Genomic DNA, 18,670 nt, shown 5'->3' on the forward strand with positions numbered 1-18,670 from the left:
ATGACTTATGTTTTTATTCATAATTTTGACATTTTACCTCGTTGTTATGACTTAGATTGTCAGTTTCAACTAAGTGTCCCGTAATTTCTAATTTTACCAAGTAATTATGTGTCAATTTCAAATTCATGTGTCATAATTTCACCTTTTACCTCATACATATATCGTGTGTCTGACTTAGTATATTAATTTTGACCTAGTACGTCATGATTTTGACATTTTACCTTATAATTTTGACTTGCGTATATCATAATTTCAAGTTTTCATGTCATTTATTCATGATTTACCAAGGCATGGTGGTTGGTTTTTCTTGTATGGTGGAAACGAGCACTAAAGCATTAAGATTCACTCAATCCATCAATGAAAGAGACTTTTTGATTTGGATTTTATGGCTCAAAGTAAAAGCTACAAGGACAGATTGAAGGCTTCAGAGTGATTTTAAGTGCTAGGTCAAAAGCAGGCCAAAGTGAAATGCTGTGATCCTCAGAGCTGCGGCTGCATCAGGATGAAGCTGAAGTTGTATTTGGGAGGAAGGCCCTGATGGGACGTGCTGTTGAACGACTCCCAGGAGAAGAGAGGAAGTCCTCCGTCTGTGGTCGGGCCGCTCACCGCTTCTGCCACTAACTTCTGAGCCATGTGCAGATCTGTGACCTGAGCGAGGACAGCACAGCGTCAGCAGGGCACGAGACTCTCTCTGATTGGTTAATGAGCGGCGGTCAGCTGACCTTGGTGTCGTAACATCCGTCAGGACTGGCTCCATGCCCCTGCAGGTCGTTTCGACAGCAGATGGAGTTACACGGGTCGCCCTTCGAGTACGGGTCGCTCTTATAACCTGAGGACAGACAAGTATATATATATATTAACCATCATAAGTAAACAATAAAATACTAGAAATAAGTATATAAGCTTATTTGTTTTTTTATGTTTCATTGTTTTTATTTATTTCTATGGAATCTTCACTGAAAACTGAAATAAGCTTTTATGTTTTAATTTTAGTATTTCACTGTGACTGTCATAAATGAACAATAAAGTGCTAGAAGTAAAACTAATCAGGTTAATTGTAATCAAATGTTATTATATTTGTATATACGCCCAGGTTTATTATCATTAATGAAACCTAAAACTATGAGAAATGGTTCTAGTTACATGAAATAAAATAAACGTTAACTGAAATAAAAATATTAAAATAACTTATTTTTATTTCAGCAAATGATCTCATTTCTTAAAGTAACAAAAACTGAAATTACTCTGTATAAGCAAAAATTAACAAAAACTGTATAGCCATAAAAAAAAAAGTAATCCCCAAAACTTGACATTAAGCTAGCATCCTTTTCATTTATTTTAGTACTTCAAGTTAAACTAACTCAAACTGAAATAAAAATATGAAAAAAGATGAATAAAGATTGGAAAAATGAAAATACAAACATAAAAACTAATTCATAATATATAAAAATAATAATAATACATAAATAATGTATAAAAACGATCAAAAGTGAGATCCTCCATCAGTGACAGCATCAGGAGTTAATAAGTGCGTGTTATTCACCGTTGTATCTCAGCATGTGTTTGAGGGAGCTCAGGTCGATGACGGACGACTGGTCGCGCCGGAAGATCTTGGCTCGAGGGCAAAGGTCGTAGGAGAAATCCTCGCCGTGCTCCTTCCACATCTGCTCGTATCCGCTCAGATCGTAGACCTTGCGGTGGAACGGCACGTTGTACGACGGCCAGTAACCTGCAGAATTAACACATTCTCTACAGCAGCAGATGCACAACACATCCAGGTTCACACAGAAGTCAGAAAGAGCTGAGAGTGAAGTGTGCTGCAGTCGGACCTCTGCGCAGCGTCTGCGTCTGGTCTGAGTACTCCACCAGTCCTGGGATCTGCTCCACCACAGTCAGCGCTCCGTCCTCCAGACTGCTGCCCAGATTCACTTTACTCATGTCCACAACCATGTACTGGTTATTATAGGTCCCTGACGGACAGATTCAGCACAGGATCAGAGACACCCTCACGACAGAAGAGCAAACACACAATAAACATCAGCAGATCCACAGCTTCATTAGAGACGTCAAACGAGTCAAAGTGTTTCTGACCAGAGTTGTATCTGGAGAAGGTTTTGCCCCACTGCTCTCCAGTGTTTGCCAGTGCGTGTGCCAGTCGAACCCTCTGCCAGGAGAACAGGCTGGCAGGAGTGACGTAGGAGTACAGAGAGGTGTTGAAGACGTTGTTAGTGGTCTGAGTCATCAGTAAACCGCTGCCCAGCAGATAGAAATCATCCAGAGACTCCAGACACCCTGGACACACAATCTCAGTCATACTGAAGAAACTACATGAATCTTTGTGGCCACGATAATTGTGTAGCAGAAATATATATATTGTGGCAACCCTACTGTCCACTTCTTTAAAAACAGTACATTATAAGTAATAATTAAATAAAGAGTGAAATGAATGAAAGAGTGAAGAAGAGATAGAGAATGAATGAATGAATAAGTGAATGAATGAGTGAGTGAGTGAAAGATTGAATGCATGAGTGAGCAAATGAACGAGTGAGTGAGAATGAATGAGAGTAAATGAGTGAGTGAGCAAATTAATGAGGGAAAGAATAATTGAGGGACTGAGTGAGCAAGTAAGGAAATGAATGAACGAGTGGGTGACTGAATACATGAAAGACTGAGTGAACAGATGAATAGATGAGTTAGTGACTGAATGAGTGAGCAAAAAAGTGAATGGTCCATGTTAAGGTTGTAAAATTTGCACCGGCAAAATTATTATTATTTAGCTTTTTGGAATACCTCACAAACGGATAATTGTATCGGATTAATTTTCGGTTCTTACAAGTTTAGGTTCTTGTGTCTGAATAAGACTTTTGAATAAACATAAAATCATTCATTATTCTGACTCAATTTGTTGTGTTTTACGCTCACAGTTGGTCCTTACCATTACCGCCGGGAGAGAATGGATTAGCCTACAGCCAGCAGCGGACCTTTATACACACACACATATATATATATATGCACTCTCGCTTAATATATCAGCCTCGTACTTTGATGTCATACAAAAGATTTGCACTGCTTCAAGCTTCAACAGCTAATAGGCTCATCTGAGATGCAGCTAGCTTTGCCTGAAATAACTTAAAGGGTTAGTTCACCCAAAAATGAAAATTAGGCCATAAATTACTCACCTTCAAGGCATGCTAGGTGTATATGAATTTTTTCTTCCAGAAGAGAGTGTGAGTTACATCAGAGTTTTATTAAAAATGGTCTAAAAAAAAGTGTCTCACATGGCTCTGGGGGGTGAACTTAAGCCTCCTGTAGAGAATCGATGCGGTTTTGTAAGAGAAATATTCATATTCAAAACATAATAAATCACTTGAATCATGTGCCGATGAGTCTCGTGAATACCAAACTTTGTTAACATGATCAAAGGAAGCAAAGTTTCCTTACTTTAGCAAAGGAAAACCAGTCGCCTCTTGGTTTATATCAAAATCCTCTGACATTTTTCTTTACAAATCCTCATTTTGTACTACTAATTAGTGACCGGTGTTTTGTTTTTATCTCTGCTGCGTTTCTGCGTGTGTCACTTCTGAGCGGAGCATGAGCAAAGCTGACCTCATACATCATTCCCCCAGAACTGCTTCCGTTTACAACAGTGCACGCAAGCTACATTCAAGTGATTATTACATTTTAAATGTGGTTATTTTTCTTTCAAAAATGCATCGATTTACTACAGGAGGACTTTGTCCAACACCAGGAGCCGTGTGAGACACTTTTTATAAAGGATGGGAGCTTGTTATTTAACTTCTTTTGGACTGATGCACTGCCACACCCGCTGAGTGCCAAGAAACGGCTTGAAAGATCAAAGAACTCCGACTGGATTCGTCTGAAAGAAGGAAGTAATATACACCTAGGATGCCTTGAGGTGGAGTAATTTATGGCCTAATTTTCATTTTTGGGTGAACTAACCCTAAAATATCAGTTATTATGTGGAAATAAGTTATGTAAAATAACGACTCGCTTTTGCAAGATATTTTTGGCACACATCAGCATGACATCAGAGCAAGACGGATCGCCCTCAGACACATTTCCCAGCATGCATCTTGAGGTGATCAGAATAATAAGTCATGTTTTATGTTTGTTCAAAAATCTTATTCGGACGCAACAGTCTATTTTAAGAATATAAAATTAAACAGAGAGACAATTATAAGATTGTGAGTGAGTAAATGAGTGAGTGAGCAAGTGAATGAGCGAGTGAGTGAGCGAGTGAGTGAGTGAGTGAGTGAGTGAGTGAGTGAGTGAGTGAGCGATCGAGTGAGTGAGTGTATGAGTGAGTGAGTGAGAGAGTGTGTGAGAGAGCGAGTGAGTGAGCGAGTGTGTGAGTGAGAGAGTGTGTGAGTGAGCGAGTGTGTGAGTGAGTGAGCGATCGAGTGAGTGAGTGAATGAGTGAGTGAGAGAGTGTGTGAGTGAGCAAGTGAGTAAGTCAGTGAGTGAGCGAGCGAGCGAGTGTATGGGTGAGCGAGCAAGTCAGTCAGTGAGTGAGCGAGTGAGTGAGCAAATGAGCGAGTCAGTGAATGAGCGAGTCAGTGAGTGAGTGAGTGAGTGAGTGAGCGAGTGAATGAGTGAGTGTATGAGTGAGTGAGAGAGTGTGTGAGCAAGTGAGTAAGTCAGTGAGTGACCGAGCGAGTGAGTGAGTGTATGAGTGAGCGAGCAAGTCAGTGAGTGAGCGAGTGAGTGTGTGTTTGAGTGAGTGAGTGTGTGAGAGAGTGAGTGAGTGAGCAAGTGAGTAAGTCAGTGAGTGAGTGTATGAGAGTGAGCGAGTGAGTGAGCCAGTGAGTGAGTGAGTGAATGAGTGAGAGAGTGTGTGAGAGAGTGAGCGATCGAGTGAGTGAGTGAATGAGTGAGTGAGAGAGTGTGTGAGTAAGCAAGTGAGTAAGTCAGTGAGTGAGCGAGCGAGCGAGTGTATGGGTGAGCGAGCAAGTCAGTCAGTGAGTGAGCGAGTGAGTGAGCAAATGAGCGAGTCAGTGAATGAGCGAGTCAGTGAGTGAGTGAGTGAGTGAGCGAGTGAATGAGTGAGTGTATGAGTGAGTGAGAGAGTGTGTGAGCAAGTGAGTAAGTCAGTGAGTGACCGAGCGAGTGAGTGAGTGTATGAGTGAGCGAGCAAGTCAGTGAGTGAGCGAGTGAGTGTGTGTTTGAGTGAGTGAGTGTGTGAGAGAGTGAGTGAGTGAGCAAGTGAGTAAGTCAGTGAGTGAGTGTATGAGAGTGAGCGAGTGAGTGAGCCAGTGAGTGAGTGAGTGAATGAGTGAGAGAGTGTGTGAGAGAGTGAGTGAGTCAGTGAGTGAGCGAGTGAGTGAGCGAGTGAATGAGTGAGTGAGTAAGTCAGTGAGTAAGCGAGCGAGTGAGTGTATGAGAGTGAGCGAGCAAGTCATTGAGTAAGCTAGTGAGTGAGTGTAAGTGAGTGAGTATTCGAGCGAGTGAGTGTATGAGTGAGTGAGTGAGTGTGTGAGCAAGTGATTAAGTCAGTGAGTGACAGAGCGAGTGAGTGAGCGAACAAATGAGTGAGTGAGCAAATGAGTGAGTCAGCGAATGAGCGAGTCAGTGAGTGAGTGAGCGAGTGAGTGTGTGTTTGAGTGAGTGAGTGAGAGAGTGTGTGAGAGTGAGTGAGTGAGCAAGTGAGTAAGTCAGTGAGTGACCGAGCGAGTGAGTGAGTGTATGAGTGAGCGAGCAAGTCAGTGAGTGAGCGAGTGAGTGTGTGTTTGAGTGAGTGAGTGAGTGTGTGAGAGAGTGTGTGAGAGAGCAAGTGAGTGAGCAAGTGAGTGAGTGTATGAGAGTGAGCGAGTGAGTGAGTCAGTGAGTGAGTGAGTGAGAGAGTGTGTGAGAGAGTGAGTGAGTCAGTGAGTGAGCGAGTGAATGAGTAAGTCAGTGAGTGAGTGACCGAGCAAGCGAGCGAGTGAGTGTATGAGAGTGAGCGAGCAAGTCATTGAGTAAGCTAGTGAGTGAGTGTAAGTGAGTGAGTATTCGAGCGAGTGAGTGTATGAGTGAGTGAGTGTGTGAGCAAGTGATTAAGTCAGTGAGTGACCGAGCGAGTGAGTGAGTGAGCGAGTGAATGAGTGAGTGAGCGATCGAGCGAGTGTATGAGTGAGTGAGAGAGTGTGTGAGAGTGAGCGAGCAAGTCAGTGAGTGAGCGAGTGAGTGTGTGTTTGAGTGAGTGAGTGAGTGAGTGTGTGAGAGAGTGAGTGAGTGAGCAAGTGAGTAAGTCAGTGAGTGAGTGTATGAGAGTGAGCGAGTGAGCGAGTGAGTGAGTCAGTGAGTGAGTGAGTGAATGAGTGAGAGAGTGTGTGAGAGAGTGAGTGAGTGAGCAAGTGAGTAAGTCAGTGAGTGAGTGTATGAGAGTGAGCGAGTGAGTGAGCAAGTGAGTAAGTCGGTGAGTGACCAAGCGAGTGAGTGAGTGTATGAGAGTGAGCGAGCAAGTCAGAGAGTGAGCGAGCGAGCGAGCGTATGAATGAGCGAGCGAGCGAGCCAGTCAGTGAGTGAGCGAGTGAGTGAGCGAACAAATGAGTGAGTGAGCAAATGAGTGAGTCAGTGAATGAGCGAGTCAGTGAGTGAGTGAGTGAGCGAGTGAATGAGTGAGTGTATGAGTGAGTGAGAGGGTGTGTGAGCAAGTGAGTAAGTCAGTGAGTGACCGAGCGAGCGAGTGAGTGAGTGTATGAGTGAGCGAGCAAGTCAGTGAGTGAGCGAGTGAGTGTGTGTTTGAATGAGTGAGAGAGTGTGTGATAGTGAGTGAGTGAGCAAGTGAGTAAGTCAGTGAGTGAGTGTATGAGAGTGAGCGAGTGAGTGAGACAGTGAGTGAGTGAGCGAGTGAGTGTATGAGTGAGAGAGTGTGTGAGTGAGCAAGTGAGTAAGTCAGTGAGTGAGCGAGCGAGCGAGCAAGTCATTGAGTAAGCTAGTGAGTGAGTGTGTGTGTGTGTGAGTGAGTGAGTGTGTGTGTGAGTGTGTGAGTGTGTGAGAGAGTGTGTGAGAGAGTGTGTGAGTGTGTGAGTGAGCGAGTGAGTGTATGAGTGAGCGAGTGAGTGAGTGTGTGTGTGAGTGTGTGAGTGAGTGAGCGAGCGATCAAGTGAGTGAGTGTATGAGTGAGTGAGAGAGTGTGTGAGTGAGCAAGTCAGTCAGTGAGTGAGCGAGTGAGTGAGTGAGCGAACAAATGAGTGAGTGAGCAAATGAGTGAGTCAGTGAATGAGCGAGTCAGTGAATGAGTGAGTGAGCGAGTGAGTGAATGAGTGAGTGTATGAGTGAGCGTATGAGTTAGTGAGAAAGTGTGTGAGCAAGTGAGTAAGTCAGTGAGTGACCGAGCGAGTGAGTGAGTGTATGAGTGAGCGAGCAAGTCAGTGAGTGAGCGAGTGTGTGTTTGAGTGAGTGAGTGAGTGTGTGAGAGAGTGAGTGAGTGAGTGAGCAAGTGAGTAAGTCAGTGAGTGAGTGTATGAGTGAGCGAGTGAGCGAGTCAGTGAGTGAGTGTATGAGTGAGTGAGTGAGTGAGTGTATGAGTGAGTGAGTGAGTGAGTGAGAGAGTGTGTGAGAGAGTGAGTGAGTGAGTCAGTGAGTGAGTGAGCGAGTGAATGAGTGTGTGAGTAAGTCAGCGAGTGAGTGTATGAGAGTGAGCAAGCAAGTCATTGAGTAAGCTAGTGAGTGAGTGTAAGTGAGTGAGCGATCGAGCGAGTGAGTGTATGAGTGAGTGAGTGTGTGAGCAAGTGAGTAAATCAGTGAGTGACCGAGCGAGTGAGTGAGTGAGCGAACAAATGAGTGAGTGAGCAAATGAGTGAGTCAGTGAATGAGCGAGTCAGTGAGTGAGTGAGTGAGCGAGTGAGTGAGTGTATGAGTGAGCGAGCAAGTCAGTGAGTGAGCGAGTGAGTGTGTGTTTGAATGAGTGAGAGAGTGTGTGATAGTGAGTGAGTGAGCAAGTGAGTAAGTCAGTGAGTGAGTGTATGAGAGTGAGCGAGTGAGTGAGACAGTGAGTGAGTGAGCGAGTGAGTGTATGAGTGAGAGAGTGTGTGAGTGAGCAAGTGAGTAAGTCAGTGAGTGAGCGAGCAAGTCATTGAGTAAGCTAGTGAGTGAGTGTGTGTGTGTGTGTGAGTGAGTGAGTGTGTGTGTGAGTGTGTGAGTGAGTGAGAGAGTGTGTGAGAGAGTGTGTGAGAGAGTGTGTGAGAGAGTGTGTGAGTGTGTGAGTGAGCGAGTGAGTGTATGAGTGAGCGAGTGAGTGAGTGTGTGTGTGAGTGTGTGAGTGAGTGAGCGAGCGATCAAGTGAGTGAGTGTATGAGTGAGTGAGAGAGTGTGTGAGTGAGCAAGTCAGTCAGTGAGTGAGCGAGTGAGTGAGTGAGCGAACAAATGAGTGAGTGAGCAAATGAGTGAGTCAGTGAATGAGCGAGTCAGTGAGTGAGTGAGTGAGCGAGTGAGTGAATGAGTGAGTGTATGAGTGAGCGTATGAGTTAGTGAGAAAGTGTGTGAGCAAGTGAGTAAGTCAGTGAGTGACCGAGCGAGTGAGTGAGTGTATGAGTGAGCGAGCAAGTCAGTGAGTGAGCGAGTGTGTGTTTGAGTGAGTGAGTGAGTGTGTGAGAGAGTGAGTGAGTGAGTGAGCAAGTGAGTAAGTCAGTGAGTGAGTGTATGAGTGAGCGAGTGAGCGAGTCAGTGAGTGAGTGTATGAGTGAGTGAGTGAGTGAGTGTATGAGTGAGTGAGTGAGTGAGAGAGTGTGTGAGAGAGTGAGTGAGTGAGTCAGTGAGTGAGTGAGCGAGTGAATGAGTGTGTGAGTAAGTCAGCGAGTGAGTGTATGAGAGTGAGCAAGCAAGTCATTGAGTAAGCTAGTGAGTGAGTGTAAGTGAGTGAGCGATCGAGCGAGTGAGTGTATGAGTGAGTGAGTGTGTGAGCAAGTGAGTAAATCAGTGAGTGACCGAGCGAGTGAGTGAGTGAGCGAACAAATGAGTGAGTGAGCAAATGAGTGAGTCAGTGAATGAGCGAGTCAGTGAGTGAGTGAGTGAGCGAGTGAATGAGTGAGTGAGTGAGTGAGCGATCGAGCGAGTGTATGAGTGAGTGAGAGAGTGTGTGAGAGTGAGCGAGCAAGTCAGTGAGTGAGCGAGTGAGTGTGTGTTTGAGTGAGTGAGTGAGAGAGTGTGTGAGAGAGTGAGTGAGTGAGCAAGTGAGTAAGTCAGTGAGTGAGTGTATGAGAGTGAGCGAGTGAGTGAGTGAATGAGTGAGAGAGTGTGTGAGAGAGTGAGTGAGTGAGCAAGTGAGTAAGTCGGTGAGTGACCAAGCGAGTGAGTGTATGAGAGTGAGCAAGTGAGTAAGTCGGTGAGTGACCAAGCGAGTGAGTGAGTGTATGAGAGTGAGCGAGCAAGTCAGTGAGTGAGCGAGCGAGTGAGTGAGTGTATGAATGAGCAAGCGAGCAAGTCAGTCAGTGAGTGAGCGAGTGAGTGAGCGAGCGAACAAATGAGTGAGTGAGCAAATGAGTGAGTCAGTGAATGAGCGAGTCAGTGAGTGAGCGAGTCAGTGAGTGAGCGAGTCAGTGAGTGTATGAGTGAGTGAGAGGGTGTGTGAGCAAGTGAGTAAGTCAGTGAGTGACCGAGCGAGCGAGTGAGTGAGTGTATGAGTGAGCGAGCAAGTCAGTGAGTGAGCGAGTGAGTGTGTGTTTGAATGAGTGAGTGAGAGAGTGTGTGAGAGAGTGAGTGTGTGAGCAAGTGAGTAAGTCAGTGAGTGAGTGTATGAGAGTGAATGAGTGAGTGTATGAGTGAGTGAGTGAGTGAGCGATTGAGCGAGTGAGTGTATGAGTGAGTGAGAGAGTGTGTGAGTGAGCAAGTGAGTAAGTCAGTGAGTGAGCGAGTGTGTGTGTGTGTGTGTGTGTGTGTGTGTGAGTGAATGAGTGAGTGAGTGATCGAGCGAGTGAGTGTATGAGTGAGTGAGAGAGTGTGTGTGTGAGTGAGTCAGTGAGTGAGTGTGAGTGAGTGAGCAAGTGAGTAAGTGAGTGAGCGAGCGAGCAAGCGAGTGAGTGAATGTGTGTTTGAGTGAGTGAGTGAGTGAGTAAGTCAGCGAGTGAGTGAGCGAGTGAATGAGTGTGTGAGTGAGTGAGTGAGTGAGTGAGTAAGTCAGCGAGTGAGTGTATGAGAGTGAGCAAGCAAGTCATTGAGTAAGCTAGTGAGTGAGTGTAAGTGAGTGAGCGATCGAGCGAGTGAGTGTATGAGTGAGTGAGTGTGTGAGCAAGTGAGTAAATCAGTGAGTGACCGAGCGAGTGAGTGAGTGAGCGAACAAATGAGTGAGTGAGCAAATGAGTGAGTCAGTGAATGAGCGAGTCAGTGAGTGAGTGAGTGAGCGAGTGAGTGAGTGTATGAGTGAGTGAGTGAGCGATCGAGCGAGTGTATGAGTGAGTGAGAGAGTGTGTGAGAGTGAGCGAGCAAGTCAGTGAGTGAGCGAGTGAGTGTGTGTTTGAGTGAGTGAGTGAGAGAGTGAGTGAGTGAGCAAGTGAGTAAGTCAGAGAGTGAGTGAGTGAGCAAGTGAGTAAGTCAGTGAGTGAGTGTATGAGAGTGAGCGAGTGAGTGAGTCAGTGAGTGAGTGCGTGAGTGAATGAGTGAGAGAGTGTGTGAGAGAGTGAGTGAGTGAGCAAGTGAGTAAGTCGGTGAGTGACCAAGCGAGTGAGTGAGTGAGTGTATGAGAGTGAGCGAGCAAGTCAGTGAGTGAGCGAGTGAGTGAGTGTATGAATGAGCAAGCGAGCAAGTCAGTCAGTGAGTGAGCGAGTGAGTGAGCGAACAAATGAGTGAGTGAGCAAATGAGTGAGTCAGTGAATGAGCGAGTCAGTGAGTGAGCGAGTCAGTGAGTGAGCGAGTCAGTGAGTGAGCGAGTCAGTGAGTGTATGAGTGAGTGAGAGGGTGTGTGAGCAAGTGAGTAAGTCAGTGAGTGACCGAGCGAGCGAGCGAGTGAGTGTATGAGTGAGCGAGCAAGTCAGTGAGTGAGCGAGTGAGTGTGTGTTTGAATGAGTGAGTGAGAGAGTGTGTGAGAGAGTGAGTGTGTGAGCAAGTGAGTAAGTCAGTGAGTGAGTGTATGAGAGTGAATGAATGAGTGTATGAGTGAGTGAGTGAGTGAGCGATTGAGCGAGTGAGTGTATGAGTGAGTGAGAGAGTGTGTGAGTGAGCAAGTGAGTAAGTCAGTGAGTGAGCGAGTGTGTGTGTGTGTGTGTGTGTGTGTGAGTGAATGAGTGAGTGAGTGATCGAGCGAGTGAGTGTATGAGTGAGTGAGAGAGTGTGTGTGTGAGTGAGTCAGTGAGTGAGTGTGAGTGAGTGAGCAAGTGAGTAAGTCAGTGAGTGAGCGAGCGAGCAAGCGAGTGAGTGAATGTGTGTTTGAGTGAGTGAATGTGTGTTTTAGTGAGTGAGTGTGTGAGTGAGTGATTCAGTGAGTGTGTGTGTGTACCAGGGTAGCTGCTGAAGGAGAGTCTTCCGGTGGCCGTATGCGGCTCTCTCAGTCTGAAGTCCCAGTGTTTGTAGATGCGCATGGTGGCGGCGTACGTGTACCAGGTGGAGTGAGCCAACAACAGGTTCTCATAGCCGGGCAACATCTGAAACACATGGCAGATGTCAGAAACGATCACATTCGCTGTCTCCTGACATCATTTATCATTATGTTGTTTGGTACCTTTATAAGCGCAGAGCAGTGTCCCATCGGAGGAGCTTTATACCGGTTAAAGCCGGGCGTCCCGCTGGGAAACAGTGCTGGGATCAGATCCAGCAGATCACCAAGTACATTCAGGAACTGAATGGCAAACTGGGACAGAGGCTATGGAGAGAAACACGAGTTAATATCTGATCAAAACCAGCTTCAGCTCAAACAGATGCAAACATGTGATTAACAGATGAGATACAATCTGATTACCCCTAGTACCAACCAACTTAAGTTAAATAATCCTCAAATTTATCTGTAACACATGAAAATACAGGAAATAGAGCAATACTAAAACACAAATAAAACTCTTTGTAGACATTTACTTCATTTAAAAAGTAAGAAATAACTCAAATGAAGAATATAAAATCTAAAAACATTTTGTAAGACTAAGTCCATTTTTAAAGTAAGAAATAGAGAAAGTAAAGAAAACAGAACCTTTGTTTGCATTATTTTTTAAAGAGATAGGAAAAATGAAACCAAAATTTTTTTATTATCCTTAATAAAATATTTAACAAATTTTTATAGTAACAATAGACACAAAAGGCAATAGAGCCTGAATAAACACATAACAAATCATGAAGAAAGAAATAAGATGAAGGAAAAACCTTAAATAGTATTTTTAGATGTTCAAGTAATTTTTAAAGTAAGATAGGACAGATACATGAAACAGAGTCTTAAAGGGGTCATGATCTGAGAAATCAAATGAGAAAGACTGAGAAAGATGAAATGACAAGATTACAAGACACTGTGTAGTGTAAGTTGTGAAAAACAGGCTTTGAATTTCCTTCCGTGAGATCCTAACATTATCTAGATCAGATGCAAGCACTGTTGAGACATGTTGTGAATCAGTTTCTCTTTCACGTCAGAAGCGGCATAAATGCTTTCATGCTGCGTCAGTGAAACACTGTTTGTTTGTTTGTTTGCTTTACTTTGCTGCAGATTCATTTTTAAACAAGACAGAATGATCCAGCTTTTCAGAGATTGAAATTAAACGATGATGCAACGCCGAGTCTGACCCAACAGTAAACTGGCAACACAGAAGTGTGAGGAAACATGCTTTTACCAGTATTGCATTGTCTGCTCCAGACCGCTTGATATATATGGAGTATTTACACGATTTTAGCCCAAATGACCTATGTTGTGTTCAGATTATGTTACAGCAGCCTCCATCTGTTGTATTAATAAGCCAAACCGTTATTGTTTACTTGCGAGTCTTGAATGCGCTCGCTTATAAAAAACAGAAGAGAAAATAGCCCATTATAATTGAACCTCAGAGAGCATTACAATTATAAAATAATTTAAAAAATGCAGTCCATGACCCCTTTAATAAAAATAATAAAACGTTTTTTTTCACTTCAAAATATGTTCAAGTCATTTTTCAAATAAGAAACAGGGAAAATAAAAGGAAAATAGAGCCTTAAAATGTTTTAGGTGTTTGAATAATTTTTAAAGTAATAAATAAAAATAAAACAAGTAGAGCCTTAACAAAACAAATAAAAAAATAATTTTAGATGTTTAAGTCATTTTGACAAATAAATAGGAAGAATGAACGAAATAGTCTTAATAAAATGAATAAAACTTTTTATATGTTAAATTAATTTTTTAAAGTAAGGTAAAATAAAGGAAATAGAGCCTTTAAGAAAAAACAAATAAAACACTTTTTAAATGTTTAACTTATATTTATAGTAAGAATTAGGTAAAATAAAGGAAAACTCAGAAATAGAGCCTTAATATATATGAGTAGTTTTTAAAGTAAGAAATATGAAATATACAAGAAATAGAGCTTTAATAAAACAAACAAAAACTATATATATATATATTTTTTTTTTTTAACCAGTCTTCCCAGTTTAGTGTCTCAGCCCTGTGGTCATCGGGTGATGATCTGCTCTCCCTCGTCTCACCGTCCTCCCGTGTTGTTTGGCCCAGTAGGTCACTCCAGCCTGCAGTCCGTCCAGCTGCGCCAGAATCAGACCCGTGTGGATCCACAGAGGATCGCTGGTGTTACGCTTCACTTGATCCCGAGTCCAGTCGTCCTGCTTACTACAAAACACACACAATCAGAAACACGTCCTGTACAGAGGAGATGAACACACAGACACACACAGACACAGACACACACAGACACACACGCGCACAGACACGCACACACACACAGACACGCACACACACACAGACACACGCACACACACAGACACACGCACACACACAGACACACGCACACACACAGACACACGCACACACGCGCACACGCGCACACAGACACACACACGCACACACACAGACACACACACGCACACACACAGACACACGCACACACGCGCACACACAGACACACACACGCACACACACAGACACACGCGCACACACGCGCACACACGCACACACACGCACACACAGACACACGCACAGACACACGCACAGACACACGCACACACGCACACACACAGACACACAGACACACGCACACAGACACACACACACACAGACAGACACACAGACACACAGACAGACAGACAGACACACAGACACACGCACACACGCGCACACACGCACACAGACACACGCACACAGACACACGCACACAGAGACAGACACACGCACACAGACACACGCACACAGACACACGCACACACAGACACACGCGCACACACAGACACACGCGCACACACAGACACACGCGCACACAGACACACGCACACAGACACACGCACACAGACACACGCACACAGACACACGCACACAGACACACGCACACAGACACACGCACACAGACACACGCACACACAGACAGACGCACACACAGACAGACGCACACACAGACACAGACACAGACGCACACACACAGACACACAGACACACACACACACACACAAGAGCCTCACTCACCCCATGAAGCGCTTCACGGGCGCCAGCACTTTGGGATTCTGGATCACCTGCGGGTACATGTTGGCGTAATGATCGAAAATCTGCCTGAAACACACAACACAAAATCATTATCATTAATCACTCACTTTCTCACTCATATCAAACAATTCAGCTAAAACAAGCACACCACATCAATGCTCAGTGGTAGAGCATTGTGTTTGCAGTGCAGAAGTTTGTGGGTTCGATTCCCGGGAACACATGTTAGGTAAAATATGTTAGCCTTAATGCACTGTAAGTTGCTTTGGATAAAAGCGTCTGATAAATGTTAATCAATATTCATATTTCAAATAATATTTTGATGAGAACAGTTCTGCATTATTTTACACTATTATACATAATACTATATTATTTTATACTTTCAGTTCTCTTTTCATCTTAACTTTAGTTTGTTGTAATTTTGCGGTGTTGTTATTTTAAAAAATATTTTAATATGGTTTTAATCCATTTCAGTTTTGTGTTTTTGTCACTTTTAGTATTTTTCTTTTAAATATTACAATTAATGCACTTTTTATTACAGGTGGATGATTAGTTCAGAAATGGGATAAATAAGCTTTGAATAAAACACAAATAAAAATCATTCATTAAATCATTTTTCATTAAAAGTATGAAATATTGTATAAATAAATCAAATTCCTAATAACTTAAACATCTAAAAATAGTTCTATAGATAAAAATCATTAAAATAATCTGTTTTAGGTTTTTTTTCAGTCATTTTAGTGCTTCAAACTAAATGTCATTAAATAATATATTGATATACTATGAGAATTTCACAGATATACTGTCAGAATTTCTCACCCAAATACTAAGCATTTGATGAAGTGTTGATGCAAAAATAACTTGTTGAGAAGGGTGTCATTTTAATATCATTTATATAATATTATATAGCTTCTTTACATATACTTAGTGTGATTGTAGCAGAAACAGTCAGTTTAAACAGTAAAGGTCAGAAAGGTGGTGTTAAATGTTCGTGAAAAACTGAAATAATGTTTTTTTCCTACAAGTAACAAAAATTATAAAGTGCACTTTATAGAAGCAGGAAACAATGGTTTAGCAGAAATATTACTTCTGAATAAAATTAGGAAGTGACTGGCTTTCACAACATCTAGTTCTAGTTTAAAAAAAAAACACAAGACCTTTTTAAACTGTTGTTGTAAAATAAATTTAAGGTCACACCTTAACCAGCTTGCAATGCAATCGTTCATATACTTCCCCATTTTATCTGTATTACTGACAAATGCTTTGATAATAAATAGACTTGTATGTGCTGTATGTATGTTTTTTTCTAAAGCATACAATACCATAATATGTTTGCAGATGTTTCAGAAAAATGCTAAAACTTGTAAAAACAATGCTACAGTCAGTTATTTTACTTTGAAGATTAATGCTGCAGCAAGATTAATTTTTAATGTCTGAAAAGAATACACGTCACACCTCTGTTTATCAATTTGCACTACATACAATAGCTGCTCGCATAAAATTCAAGGCGTTGATGTTTGCCTACAAAACTACCACTGGCTCTGCATCCATTTACCTAAATTTGTTACTTCAGACTTATGTGCCCTCTAGAAGCTTGCGTTCTGCAAGTGAACGTCGCTTGATTGTTCATCCCAAAGAGGCAAAAAGTCACTTTTTCTCTAACCATTAGGCCATAGCTGCCCCATTTTTAGCCTAGTGCTTTTATAACTGTTATTTTATAATTGCAAAACATAAAGGAAAAGCAGCTATAAATGAATGTCAATAAGCTCCCAACTGCTCCCCGGGAGCAGTTTTATATAATCTAGTGAAATATTTTATTTACAAATAAAAGTGGACAACTCTAAAATCTGTTAAAATGTTACACATTGCTCTTTGTATTGTTGTATATGTTCACTAAGAAGAACTGGTTAAATTGGTTAACACTTCATTTGTTCACCAAGCGTACATCACTAGTACAAAGGAAAGATACGGATACGTAGTTATATCTGCGTGTGGGGCTCAACAATAACACAGAATAGTACACAGCTCAAACGAGCAGCGGGATTTTTTAGCTTTTGTTTCGTTTGCCATTTAATGAATTTCATTTGTGACAAAGATGGCGAATTGAACAATGCAGCGGTCACGCTAGCTAGCACAAAAGTTACTTGCACCGGCAGAAAAAGGGGTCGCAAAATGTGACTATTTGATCGCAGTCTGGAGCCCTGAAACATGTTTATCGAGAGTAAACCAGTTATCCAAAAGAACACCAAGGTTCCTGACACACTTTGATACAAAGACTGTAGTTAAATTTGAAATTGTGAGATGGGCCAAAGACAATAACCTCAGTCTTGACTAGCCAACTAATGTTTTACCCCATCAAGACATGCAAATATGGATTGAATAGCTGAGGGATCGTTTCTTTTAATAGGCAGATAGATCTGGTATATCCACAGCATAAAAGTGGAAAGAAACACACTGCCTTCTCAGAGTTGAACCTAGGAGAAGCATGTAGAGAGAGAAGAGCAGAGGTGCTAGGATAGATCCCTGGGGTACACCAGATTCGAGGTGGGCAGCAGAGGGAGTTAAGTTGCCAATTCTGAATGAAACAGGTTGTTCAAGGCGTGAAGGTCTGAGAAGATGAAGATGGTCTGGTGTTACAGACACTCACGGCGCAGTGAGGAAACCCTCCAGATATCCCGCCGTGAACATGGTGATGGCGTCCGGCTCTGCTGTCTGTCCGTATCCGGCGCGGATCTCCAGCACGCCCCATCCCGTCGAAGACAGCGTGTCATTATAGTAACCGTACGCATCCCCCTGCGGGTCCAGGACACCTTCCTTCAGTAGAACGGTCTTTTGGGTTGAATCCCAGTACACCGTGGCCTTCAGCAGCTCTGGATTAAAAACACATCAAAACACATGACATTAAACAGAATAAGGTTGTGATTCTTGTGACTCATTTGGGTGTCTGTTACTTCTTTAAAAATACTTTATGCCATTTTTAAACACAAGAGGAACTTTTGAGGATGTGAGAAGAGAAATTAATACTCAACATTTATTATTTTATTTGCGGACACTTTGTAAGCTATTAAAATGAATCTACATTCAATAAGTGAATTTTAAATAAAAGCTATAAAACAATAAAACGCACTAAGTTTACTACTCTGTTACTAAGTAACAGAAACAAAAAATAAAAAATTAAATAATATATTAGTGAATGCAGAAATTAACTATGATTTTCTAGATGCTTTAGAAGTATTTTTCATTGTTAGATAATGTTAACTAATGTAGATACATTAACAAATAAACATTACTGTTAAGGTGCAAACATTTGCACACTGAAGTTTTTCTCAAATTTTCCACGTAATGCAAGTTGCTTTGGATAAAACTTCTGCTAAATGCTTAAATGTAAATATAAATCTTAAAGCAATATGTTCCCAAACTCTTAATTTTATTTTTTACAATTCCTTTTATAATATTATTATACTACCTTATAACTTGATCTCTTTAAGTAACCATAAAGTAACTGGAGTCTCATATCAGTTTCAGATTGTGTTTCATAGGATCATGTGATTCTCCAGTCTGCTCAAACAAACCTGCAGCGACAAGTCCATTCCTCTTAAACACACTTCACTTGTACTCTTATGAGAAGAAAAAAAGAGGGAAGTGTTTTAAAGAGATCAGACTTAGTTTTGCCCTGAACACACAGCCAAAGTCAAAATCTTTAACTTTATTGTCAGAGGATTGAAATTCCCTGGTCTAAGGTACCAAAATGACCCAGACAACTATTAAAAGGAACACATACAACTTTCACTTCAAGGTTTATAAACACGAGCTTTATTAAAGTCAAGGTTAAAAACGCGAGCTACTTACTGCCGCTTCTCGCTGTTGCAGCAAAACAAGCGATAATTAAAACACAAATGCTGTTGTTCATCGTGTAAGTTTCGATGTCCAGTCACATTCAGCACAGAAACTGTAAATGAACTGGGAAACCAGTCAGCAAAGAACTTCCTTTTGACAAAACAACACGACTTACTGCCAACGCGATCCTCACGAATACAGAGGAGATAACGTAAAACTACGTTTATAAGACACCTGACACCCACTGAACAC

The 18,670-nt window shown here is 42.3% G+C and overlaps 1 protein-coding gene across 1 annotated transcript; it reads right to left on the bottom strand.

Annotated features, from left to right (window-relative positions):
• Window positions 1-257: 257 nt before the first annotated feature.
• On the bottom strand, window positions 258-18,655 carry LOC132149670 (phospholipase B-like 1). The gene is made up of 11 exons (XM_059559070.1): window positions 18,431-18,655; window positions 17,229-17,451; window positions 14,567-14,650; window positions 13,582-13,720; window positions 11,654-11,794; window positions 11,432-11,576; window positions 2,092-2,292; window positions 1,830-1,970; window positions 1,544-1,729; window positions 723-829; window positions 258-648 (listed from the first exon to the last, which is right to left on the bottom strand). Exons 1-11 carry the CDS (start codon window positions 18,489-18,491, stop codon window positions 481-483), a joined length of 1,596 nt encoding a protein of 531 aa, XP_059415053.1. The 5' UTR covers window positions 18,492-18,655; the 3' UTR covers window positions 258-480.
• Between the last annotated feature and the right edge of the window lie 15 nt (window positions 18,656-18,670).

The sequence above is a fragment of the Carassius carassius genome, chromosome 9 (genome assembly GCF_963082965.1).
Source record: "Carassius carassius chromosome 9, fCarCar2.1, whole genome shotgun sequence".
Lineage (NCBI taxonomy): Eukaryota > Metazoa > Chordata > Actinopteri > Cypriniformes > Cyprinidae > Carassius > Carassius carassius.